The sequence below is a fragment of the Ceratosolen solmsi genome, unplaced genomic scaffold, assembly GCF_000503995.2.
Source record: "Ceratosolen solmsi marchali unplaced genomic scaffold, CerSol_1.0 scaffold1, whole genome shotgun sequence".
NCBI classification, from domain to species: Eukaryota; Metazoa; Arthropoda; class Insecta; order Hymenoptera; family Agaonidae; genus Ceratosolen; species Ceratosolen solmsi.
Window position 1 is genome coordinate 14,741,537 of NW_011948415.1, and position 11,661 is coordinate 14,753,197.

General features: G+C 31.7%; 1 protein-coding gene across 5 annotated transcripts in view; it reads right to left on the bottom strand.

Moving 5' to 3' along the window:
* Positions 1 to 454: 454 nt before the first annotated feature.
* shep (RNA binding motif single stranded interacting protein alan shepard) overlaps positions 455 to 11,661 on the bottom strand; it is an 86,399-nt gene continuing 75,192 nt past the window's right edge. For 2 of the 5 annotated variants that reach the window (XM_011508192.1, XM_011508189.1), the window contains exons 2-10: positions 10,953 to 11,167; positions 10,747 to 10,805; positions 8,897 to 9,042; positions 4,352 to 4,509; positions 3,506 to 3,671; positions 2,591 to 2,782; positions 2,051 to 2,143; positions 1,547 to 1,692; positions 455 to 1,380 (exon numbers count right to left, since the gene is read on the bottom strand). In XM_011508192.1, coding sequence (XP_011506494.1) covers positions 1,350 to 1,380; positions 1,547 to 1,692; positions 2,051 to 2,143; positions 2,591 to 2,782; positions 3,506 to 3,671; positions 4,352 to 4,509; positions 8,897 to 9,042; positions 10,747 to 10,805; positions 10,953 to 11,167 — 1,206 coding nt within the window. In that variant the 3' untranslated portion in view covers positions 455 to 1,349. Of the gene's footprint in view, positions 1,381 to 1,546; positions 1,693 to 2,050; positions 2,144 to 2,590; positions 2,783 to 3,505; positions 3,672 to 4,351; positions 4,510 to 8,896; positions 9,043 to 10,746; positions 10,806 to 10,952; positions 11,168 to 11,546 lie in introns of all 5 variants that reach the window. The other 3 variants (XM_011508193.1, XM_011508190.1, XM_011508191.1) reach the window with 3 other exon arrangements.

The window sequence follows — 11,661 nt, forward strand, 5'->3', positions numbered from 1 at the left end:
AATTGTATTAATCTTCGTTTTTCTTTTAAAAACTGCTCACTAGCATCTTACTGATCTAAAAGTTTTCACTAAACAGTCCTACGAATTGACCTTTGCACAGCGAAGGTAAAAACGAATACAAAAGCTTTTGTCCATGTACAAATAAAATAAAAAAATATATACATATCGATTAAATAAAAATAATATTAGGCAATATCAACTTAAGAAGATTATATACGTACGTTAAAAAGAACGAGAAATAAAGAGTGTGTGTGCGTGCGAGAGTGGGTGGAAGAGGGAGAGGGGGAGAGGGGGAGGGGGGTGAAGAGGTATTGATAAAGAGACGGGGCGGGAGGGGGTGGGGGGGGGGGGGGGGGGGGGTGGGGGGGGGGGGTAGTGGTAGGGGCAGTGGTAGTTGAGTGGGGTTTGGGAGGGAGGGGAGGAATAGTAGAATAAAGAGCGAGAGAGAAATGGGTGGAAAGTACGTGACGATTTATGATTAATTACAGATTTAAATCACTTATCTTACATTGACACGAACACGAAATACCTCAATGATTCAAAGGTCAACAAAGGCACTGCATTACAATTTCATCTAATAAAGACGCCAGTGAACAATATAAAAAGGTACAAATCGCACATTAAGGCAAGTATCTTAAATAGGATAAACAGAGATTCCGAAAAGTCTATCAAGCGTTGTAAACCATTTAGTCTTGACAAAGGATCAGAATTCGATTTTTCCTGAAACTTGAAATTTGGGAAGATTTTTCATTTTTCTTTGTATATTTCTAAGCAGCGTTTTTCTTTATAGTTTCCAGTTTGTTAAAATATTTATTCACACTCTCTCAAGCGCTTAGCTCCGACGACTTATTAACGTCTTCCTTAGTAAATGTAATACCTAAAGTTATCCTGGAAGCCTATCAGCTTGACGCCTATGACTGCCCCGTTGCCTATGTTAGTTGTCGCTATTCAGCTATACGATGTGTTGGCGTTTTGTGGAGCTGTCGTGCCATTTTTTCTTATTATTATTATTATTTTAATTTTTTTTCCTTAATTTTCTTTTTTCTCATTTGTGTGTATAGCATGTCGTACATAAATCAACACCGCGAGTGTCGCTTTGCCCTGCTCGCTCTTCTATTTTTTTAAAGTCAACACTCAATCATTCTCTACTCGTTGCAAAATATTCAACTACTTTCACCTATTTTATCTTGCTGGATAAAATGTATAAAAGATGGCTGGCAAGTCAATTTATCGTGAGGAAGAATCTTATCTGACTTTACGCAATGTTATCTTTTTTCTCATCTATTCTTCTTTTTTTGTGTTTTTTTTTCTTTTTAAAGTAACTCCCCGTATCGACAAGCGTACCTCGCCTAACTCGTGTAACCCTCCGCATAGTTGAACCTAAAAAGTGAAGAGAGGGTACCGTTAGTTTTTCTTATGAACCAATTTTCCATGTTTATTGGTTAAGAAGTTGTAACGAATCCTAAGTTAAACCTATCTCTCGTGTCTCGCATTTTCGACAACCTAATCGCTAAAACTTGACCTAACCTAAAAATCTGTAGCCTACTTGGGCTGCTGAGCCTGGTATTGTTGATAGGAGTCGTCCGGTGACGCTGCGTTGCTCGTCTGATCGGAATCGCCTAGGGCCATAGGGGCGTGAATGATGCTGGGTGCCGGGTAAGTCGTGTACGGGTACGGATGCGGACTTATGTACTGAAAAATTAAATTTTCATCAGTAAAGCTGTTGATTGTACGATTATATGATGCTTTAGCATTACAGATAATTAGATATTTGGTGAAAATTGTTGTGAACTATTATGTAAACTGTGAGCTTGATACTCGTTTACTGATTTTTTTTGTTGTTTGTTTGATTTTGGAGCTTTCAAACGTTTGTGATAATTTTTATTCGGCAATGAAAGAGAGTTGTTACGAAAGTACAAGTTACACTGTAACATCAATTTTACAAGATTGGACGGTAAATTGTATAACTCGAGCATTGAATTTACAATATTTGGATTTGTCAATTAGCCATGATTTAAAATTGTAAAGAATATGCTTTGATAATACTAACGGAACCAGTTCCAAGATGTAATGTGGACATTTGAGTTGTAAGTTGTGGAATCATGCTGTACTGCGGATTGCTTGGATCAGCCGATGGCATCATCTATGGTAGACAAGAATTTCGAAAGTTAAAATAAAGACAATAGCACAAGTAGTTTATAAGTATATGTGTAACTAATTAATGTATAACAAACGATCATAAACTAACGAAACAAATAAACACTTGCAATATATTATTATTAATAAGAGAAAAAAAAACAAAATAAAAAAAAATAATAAAACTTTCATTGATGAAATGTAATACGCAATAATTGATAAATACGAAACTTGACGATACTCGCGCAAAAACTTCCAAAAACAATTCCATAAAAATCCGACGTCGATTTTACGAAATGACCGATGTAATCTCGACATTATTTTCTCCAACGTTAACAATATTAACAACATTTAAAGACAACATAATGAAACAAGGCCAAACCAAGGTGAAAAAAAGATGGTTAATAACAACGCGACACGGAACTGAAAATCGTCCTAAGTTAGAAAAACTCACGTCGACCTGTTGCATGTGTGGAGGAGTCTGGACGAGGTAGGGCGTAACCCAGGGCGTGCCAGGCACGTTGTATCCTGGCATCGCTTGACTGTAATGCCGGCCGTATTGGGCGAGGGTCGCAGCTGGTAGCATGTGGGCCGTCGCCACTCCGTTTTGTCCGACCGCACTCGTGTCGTAGTTCAGGGCCATATTCTATTGTCCGGTAAGCAGTGACAGGCACATTAATTGTTTGACTTTATCGTTGTGATGTCGTGTCTTTTACCAAGGCAGGATATGAGAGCGTTATATTATTGGTTGGACATTTGAGCGAACGACAGAGACGACAGAGTTGCAAGCTCGATAATTCAAATGCTGATTCATTTTCACGTTACGTATGTTTTCACGCTCTCTCATTCTGCTTTTTGTAAAACACCATAAAATGAGATATCTATCGATTGACATGTTTTCGAGCATGTCGTCACCGTAATCGTTAATCGTTGACAATTAAATTATTTTCAGCATTGCTGATCTTTTACATACACATGGGCAGCGATTACAAAAACGACATTACGACTTTATTCGAATTATTTCACACATTTCAAATGACCTGTACAATATAAATAAATACTTATTTATTATTGCACAAATGCCTGGCTAACTTATATATAAAAAGTATATGAAAAAAAATGATTAAAAAAATAATAATTATTATATATATATATATATATATATATTGATTATATTTTCCGTTTAAGAATTAATATTATACTACGTTAATTATGACAATGAGTATACCAATAAAAATCACATTTCGTTATATGTTTATGTTTACTTTAAAATGATTGGTATCGATATAACCATATAAGCATATAAGGCAGAAATAAATTTCATTAGGGACGTGAATTTATGATTATATGAATATGAAGTCTCATTTACCGAATTACTCACATCACCCGTTTCCCTCCATATTGTGCTTTTATAGAGAGATTTTTTTTTGTTACCGCCGTCGGCAAATTTCACTAAAAGAGGATCCTTGCCTCCATGCAATGCCTTGCCATTAAACATTTGTATGATCTGTTCACACTTTTCTTTGGATTCCATCCTAGAAATAAAAATAATATTAGAAAATAGTATTGAGAATGAAAAGTTATACAAATACAGTGCGGCAATCCACGTTTTAATAAATATTTATTAACGTTGTAATGCTCGAACAAAAATATTTACTTCTCATAAAAGAGAGACTTTTCAATAAATCTCATATAAATTACTCTTATATATTTCAACAATCCAGGAAATCTTTTCTAAAAAAACAAGATTTTCTAATCTCTTATTAAGTCTTTTCAAAAGTAATTTTAAATGCCTTCTCATATTCGGTTTAGTTAACTATTTCAATTAGTCGCGTAATTCCGGTATAATGCATAAATGAAATTATAAGTTTATTTTATAAAAACTTCGTTCTAATTAACAGATAAATCCTCATCGTTACAATACCGTTAAATTTAATAAGCCATTTGTTTATTTTTACACCGATGATCTGTCATTGCGCTACAATATTATAAGCTTAACGGCTTATCATAATTATAAACTAAAAATTTAATGAAAAGCTACATATTATTAATAGCGCCTGCGTAATAACTTGTTTAATTTCTCAAAGTTTTAACATACGATTTATCACATTTTACATTCTATATTAATTTTATTAGCAGTAACTAATTGTTACTAAAGCAGCAAGAATGTGTCGGAGAATAGCGATTTTTGAGAATTTAAAGCCAATATAACAACCTTGCAAATCCAACGCCTTTACTTTGTCCGGAAGTATCACGTAGGATGCGCGTAGAAATAACTTGACCATATTGAGTGAGCAGACCCTCGACGTCGTTCTCTTTGAATGACAGTGGCAGATTGGCGATATAGAGATTGGTTGGATCCTGCTCCTGTTGCTGAAGAAATTAACGAAGAGACTATGCAATATATTGTTTTCCGGCGCGCGGTCGCGCTCACAGCATTTCTTTCAACTTAAGCATTTTCTTTCAACTGAAATTATGTCATCGACATCTACAATTTTGCTCTCGAACGCGTTACTCTTTAAAAGGACTGTTACATAACAACGGCGTATTTAATAATAATAATAATGATAATAATAATGATGATAATAATAATAATAATAATAATAATAATAAAAATAATAACAACAATAATAACAATAATAGCGCGTATATATTACAATAATGTTTGAATAATGATTTTTTAAAAGTGTTTAGGCGACAGTTTAATGGGGAAAAAAAAAACAAAGAACAAGGAAGGGCGTTAATAAGACCTTTTCGTGTTATAGTTTAGCAAAATTGTTAAGACATCGATGAAAAATTATCTATAATGATTATAATGTTATAATTCAAATATAATAATATTAATTATAAAAAATATATTTTTAATTTATCAAATACCTCGAAATTGACCAAACGAATAAAGCAAGAAAGATATACTTATTAAATAACTGTTCACAAAACAAAACTCTGCCGTTTACGGCAAAATATACTTAAATTTTTAATTATTCTTGTCCAATATTATAAGATAAAACCATCAAAGAAAAAATAAATTAATAAAAAATAAAAAAATTAAACAATGAATTCTACGACATTAATAAAGCTACAAAACAAAATAGATCAATAAGCTATGATTGTATTCGATTTGACTGTATGTATAAATTGCAGAAAACGCAAATAATGACTGACACATTAAAGATTATTCAAATAGAAAGTTCGAGGTCTTTTATTTTATTAATTTTTAATTTTGAAAGTTTTTCATGCTTCGTTGCATTATGTATGTTACCACATTCTGGTGGCTCTCTAAATTTGCTTTATTTATTTGAAATAAATAAATTAAAAAAAATGTATACACACACGCACGCACACGCACACACGCACACACACATACACACATATATATATATATATATATATATATATATAAATATCTCGCTACTTACTACAAAATATATAAAATACTTATACAAAATATATAAATTCTACTTAGCTAATCATTTTTGGCTTTTAAATGTTAATTTATTAAGAGTACATTAACAAAACTGAGTTTTGTGAAAGGCGGTACATTAAACGAGTTTATCTACATGTGGAGAAGGAGAGATAAAGTACTGTAACGAGCCATTGAAATCTATAACTAGTAGGCAAACTTTAATTTCTGGAAGTTTTTTTTATAACATTCCACTAAATTTAAGCCAATAATCGAAGCACAATCAAAGTCTAATCAAATTACCAGAAATGTAACGAAGTTGAAGAATAAAAGATAAAAAAAAACAAATAAATAAAATAAAATAATATAGCTTAGATAATAGAAAGAATTGTGACACGGGGAAATCGCGCGAGAATACGAAAATGAGCATTATCGACTTGTAAAATTAAGAGAAAAATACCTAAATGAATAAATAAAAATAAAAATAAAAATAAAAATAAAAAAAAAAACAAAAACAAAAAAGACATTTGTTTTTGTAATATTTGCATTTCGGTCTTGAGCAAGGAATAATCGCGAAGCAAGATAAATAAGCATATTTTGAGATCCACCATTTCTTTTAAGTCTCAATTCAATCTACGATTACTTTATTGTACTTATACTTTACGACAATTTACTTCAATCTTGCGAATGCATTAAATGAAGAAAAATAAAACAAATAATTATAACGTTATTGGATAAAGCCAAGCTTATGGCATTATATAATATTAAATTTATTTACATTAATTTGTAAAACTTTTTGAAATTTTTTTTTTCTCTTTGTTAATTTATTAACCTTGGCAATAAAATTAATAAAAATCATATACTACTCAAACATTTCTTTTTTTTTATTCTCTTTGAGAATTTATAAATTTCAACTATTTTGCACTTTATGGGGGAAAAAAAAAAAAAAAAAAAATCCAAATAAAAGAAGGAGATCATTATTACACTCAATTGTGAATAAATAAACTTTCAGCATAATGTTTGAATTCTATATGATGTGTAACAACACTGACAAACAAATATTAACTAACACGAGTTGTTTTTACATAATTTTCATTTTAATAATATGAACATAATCATAAAAAAAAAAAACAGAAGAAGCAAGGCATATACCAATCAGAGCTAATCAGCACTCGACGAGTATGATGTAGCGCCTGATTTTCATTGAAAAGACATAGGAGCCACCATTAAAATGAAAAAATGAGCGTATAGCCACGTACCAATAATAGATGCAAAGTTAATGAACAGGTACCTCTAGTTTAGTAATGTTATATTAGTAATTCTTAATATTTACATTTTAAAAGGCGTAACATGCGTTCGAGTATCAATTATTTAGTAAGTGGTACCTCGTGCTTTCACCACTTTAGGTTAGAAGAACCATTCCGAGTTAGTTTTACACAGCAACACAATTAAAATGAGTCGGGTCATTTGCTTGCAAAATTTTCTGTACGTTTACTGCAGTTATATTTTTTAATATTTTTTTATTTGAATTCAACGTTTATATATATATATATATATATATATATATATATATATATATATATATTTTAACTTTGAAATAAAACAATATAAATTGGAATAAAAAAATTAGAATGTGTAGTTTTTTTTTGTATTTATAAGTATGTTGGTTTGCATACTTTTCCAAAACAAAATCTGGAAATCAGCGACTAAGAAATGTACAGTGAAAATAATAGGGATTACTCGATCGTTCACTTACGAGCGTTACACTTGTGTATTTATCATAAAAAGAGAAAATGCATTCAAAGATAAAAATTTAATACGTGATTTGAATATTTGAATCCATGCTGCCATACATCAATGAAATGAACTTAATTCGATTATAAGTTTTTATTCAAATTATAAAATTCTGAGAGTTACTCTCAGAATAAAAGTTCTCTTACTAATACGCGTTGTTTTGTTTTGTTCTTTTTTTTTTTTTACTGTATTTTTGCCATTTTTATTTAATAATAAGGAAAAACAAAAACAAAAAACGTTAATTTTATCTCGATCATTAAAGACGTTGTTATATAGCGTTTTAAAAAGTCGCGCGTTTAGTCATAAAATACGAATTTTAGGTGAGTCTTAGCAAATACTAATTGTTATGTTTCGTATCGACCAAACAAGTAGTTTTATTATTGATTTACATTAACAATGATGCATTAGAAAGCAAATAGTTGAAAAACAAATGCGTACATTAATTTTTTAATAAGTCATCATATATTGAAGTGTATTTAATATACAAACGAATACGCTTGTGTACAATGAAAATTAATCATTTTGATCATTGAAACAATGTGTGTGTGTGTGTGTGTGTGTGTTTTTTTTAAATTTATTTTAATTACGAAATCGTTAAGTTTCTTATTCCTAACTTTTCAAGACGATAGTATGGCAGAGGTTCGTTAAAAATTATATTATTAAAAACAGCGGATACTGATAAATCTTAATGCCCAGGACTTTAATAAATATTAATCGCCAAAGGTTCAAATTGAGGCCGTAATAAATGCAATTTTAAATCATGGCTTGGAACTTGTTTAACATAGCAGTAATCAGCGACTTTGGCCGAGGTATAACAGCAAGCATTGACAGATTGGAAGGTATTTGTAAGACAGTAAAGAGATAGATTCGTGAGATTCGTTTGTTTTTTTTTTTTTTTTTAGATTAGAGAGAAAAGACTTTTAGTGGGTTTCAATCGTTAAGAAAACTTTATATTCGGTGAATATTTTGAGAAAACGTTGTAGAAATATTGACTTTCGCGACAATGCCGTGTATGTACAGTCTAAAATTTCATCTTTATTAAATACTGGATTATATTGATAAAAAAAGTGTGCAATTTCCAATAAAAAATTTTAATACGATGATAGTAAAAAATGTGAAATAAAAATTCAAAAGTTTAACTGATCGCTTCGTTGTATTTGTCGCAAGAAAATGAGGAATTTGGTAGAGGATCGTTTTGATACTGAAAAGTCGGTTCTGGCATCGGGGATAAGAATAAATAGAGAAGAAAAATAGAGATAGGTAGATAGATAGATAGATAGAGAGAGAGAGAGAGAGAGAATGTGTGTCTCTCTGTGTGTGTGTGTGTGTGTGTGTGTGTGTGTGTGTGTGTGTTTGCGTATATGCCTCCGCGTGTGAGACAGATATGAAGATGTGGAATGAAAATGAACAGATTAAGAAGGCGTAGAGAGAGACGAATAGACAAAGTTGGATAGAGTGAAAGAGAGATAGAGAGAGAGAGAGAGAGAGAGAGAGAGAGAGAGAGAAAGAGAGTAAAGATTGAAAGATAGAGAAAGGTTTACTGTTACTCTGGTATTACTGTACTTGCATGCACAACCAACGTACACTGGCCAGTCTACGGATCAACCAGATACCCACTTTCGCCATCTGCGCTTGGATACCCTTGGCGACCAGGGCTTTGACAGCACCCTCTGCCGCCGCCGGTGATTCAAAGTCTACAAAGCCATAACCTGAAAAATAGTGAAACAAATATCATAAGTTTACCATTACGTGCGCTTTCAATAGAAATTTAATGAAAATGTAAAGCCTATTTATGTCAAAGATTATTTTTAGCGATTCAGCCGTTCAGCCGTTGTTTCACTATTGGCTTTTCGGTCTCTTCGACGTTCCTGCCTTTCTCTCTATTTCTCTTTGCTGTTTAACGTCCTCATTTAAACAAATACTATCTTGATCATTGTACTTTTGACGCTTAACTCAAGTAATCGTCTCTCTAATAAATAAGTAAACTCAACGACGTATATATTATTACGAAGCTTAAATTTAATTGGAATAATTAACCATGAGATACTTGTGAAATTAATGCGGATAAATTGAAATTTTTAACAACAATTAATTTGACTCTGATATTATGCATAATTGTGATAAACGTATCAATTATCATTTCGACCGAATGTTCAAAAAATGTCGGACGTTAGATTTTTAAAAAGGAAATTTTTAATTTTTAACGATTAATTTAATTTAATTCACAGCTATGCTTCTATCTTTACAAATAATTATTTTAACTTCAAAATTCTACGTTTGCATTCCAAAAATTATTTTCATTATTATTATCATCACTGATTGATTATGCGTGGCAGAGGATTATATAATAATATTCTTAATGTTAATAAACATTTCGCTATTTTCTACCAAATTACTTATTAAATTTCAATATAAAATAGGAAGGCGTTCCGGTCTTACGTTTGTACATTCACATAAAAAATTAATATATTTATAATCGACCCTTAGATTTATTTATTCTTAATATCATTACGCAGACTCTTATCCGTCTACGGATTTATTTTTATAAACCTGCCCGATAAGGCTTTTATTTTTAATTATGTAATGTTATGCCAGATGCATTAGTTTATTAAAAAAAAATAAAAAATAAAAAAAAAAAATTACCATGTACATTATTTAATTATTTTTGAGGAAACGCAACTATATTACGTTTCCCAATGACCGGGACTCCTTCGTGACATTAAGTTAAGTACTCGTTAAGAGTAAATTAACTAGTGAATGAACGATAAGTTTTATAATCATTGTATAGCTCGTAAATTAATAAGAAATTAAGTTAATGATAAATTGAACCTAGCACCGATACATACATACACAAGTGCACTATATATATATATATATATATATATATATATACAGCACACGATTTTTCATAACTATGTTAAATACTTTCAATAAGATGTATTTTGAAAAATATTTTTGAATGAATATTATTTATAATAATGTAAAAAATACATAAGCCATTCATTCGCTATTAGTTTACTCCTTGAAAACAAATGAAAAATTATAAAACTAAAGATATAATAATACTAAGGCATAGTACGTAAACAAAATTAACTCTTTTGACTTGAATTTAAAAATACATTAAATCACGTTTAAGAAAAGAAAAAAAAATGAAATTTTCAACAATTCAATCAAGAAAATTATAAATATTTATAAATTCGAAAGAAAAGCAACCTTCCATTTGGGAAAAGTTCCATGATGGTGCGAATGAAAAAAAAAAAAAATAAATAAATAAATAAATAAAAAACAAAAAATTTCAATAATAATAAATAAATAAAACAAAACCACGGTTTCTCAAGTTTTCCAAAGAAAACTTATTCGACCGCGCTTTAAAATGAGTACGTAACCGAAAAGTAGAAATTTCAACTAAGTACCTTTACATTTATTTGTATTTTTGTCCAGAATCGCCTTCGTCGAAGTTATAGTCCCGTACCTGAAATAAATACGACATAATGAATTCGATGATCTACATAATTTTACAGGGCAAATTTTGAGAGAAACACCCAACAACATTATAGAGAATTATAGTTACTGTTTATAAGTGCGCTCTTAACAATTTCACCGAGTACGAAAAACTTACTGAGAACACATATTAACAAGATCCTTGTCTGTTGTGTTTTGATTGAGACCACGTATGTAGAGGTTGGTTTTCGACAATTGCTCTGACTGTTGGTTCTGCATGGCGTTATTGCTAAGGTTAGTACTCATCGTCCCGCTTTGACTACCTGTGGCACTGCTAGAACTACTGTTTGTGTTCGCCGGAGACGAGGCGGTAGGAACACGTTGTCCCCCATACTGCATCAAACAAAATATGTACACATTAGTATCATCGCTTCATGCTCGGTCACCTGAAAATATCTCCCCGCAACGCAGATGCGGTCTCTATTCATTAAATTTTCAGCAATCATGCTCGACAATTTGCAACCATCGTCATTGCCCAAGGCCATTCCGCGCTCTATCATCGTCGCACCATTATACTTCCCGCTATCCTACCCACATCTCCTCAATTCTTCTCATTATCCATCAACCAACAAAGTCATCTTTTTTATCTACAATAACCTGTCCATGGTCTGTGGAGCCAACAACCGGACCCTTTCAACATCCACTTTCAACCACAAATTAAACAATCAGCTTAAGACTAATAATAATCAAAGCTTGCCGCCATCATACTGACCGACGCGTGTTGGGCGTAGGTCGTGGCACTGTAGGGGTTGGGGTTCGGCGGTATCTGCTGGGCGATGACGGGTATCTGCGCGGCCGCAGCCGCGCCGCTCGGGTACCTCGTGTAG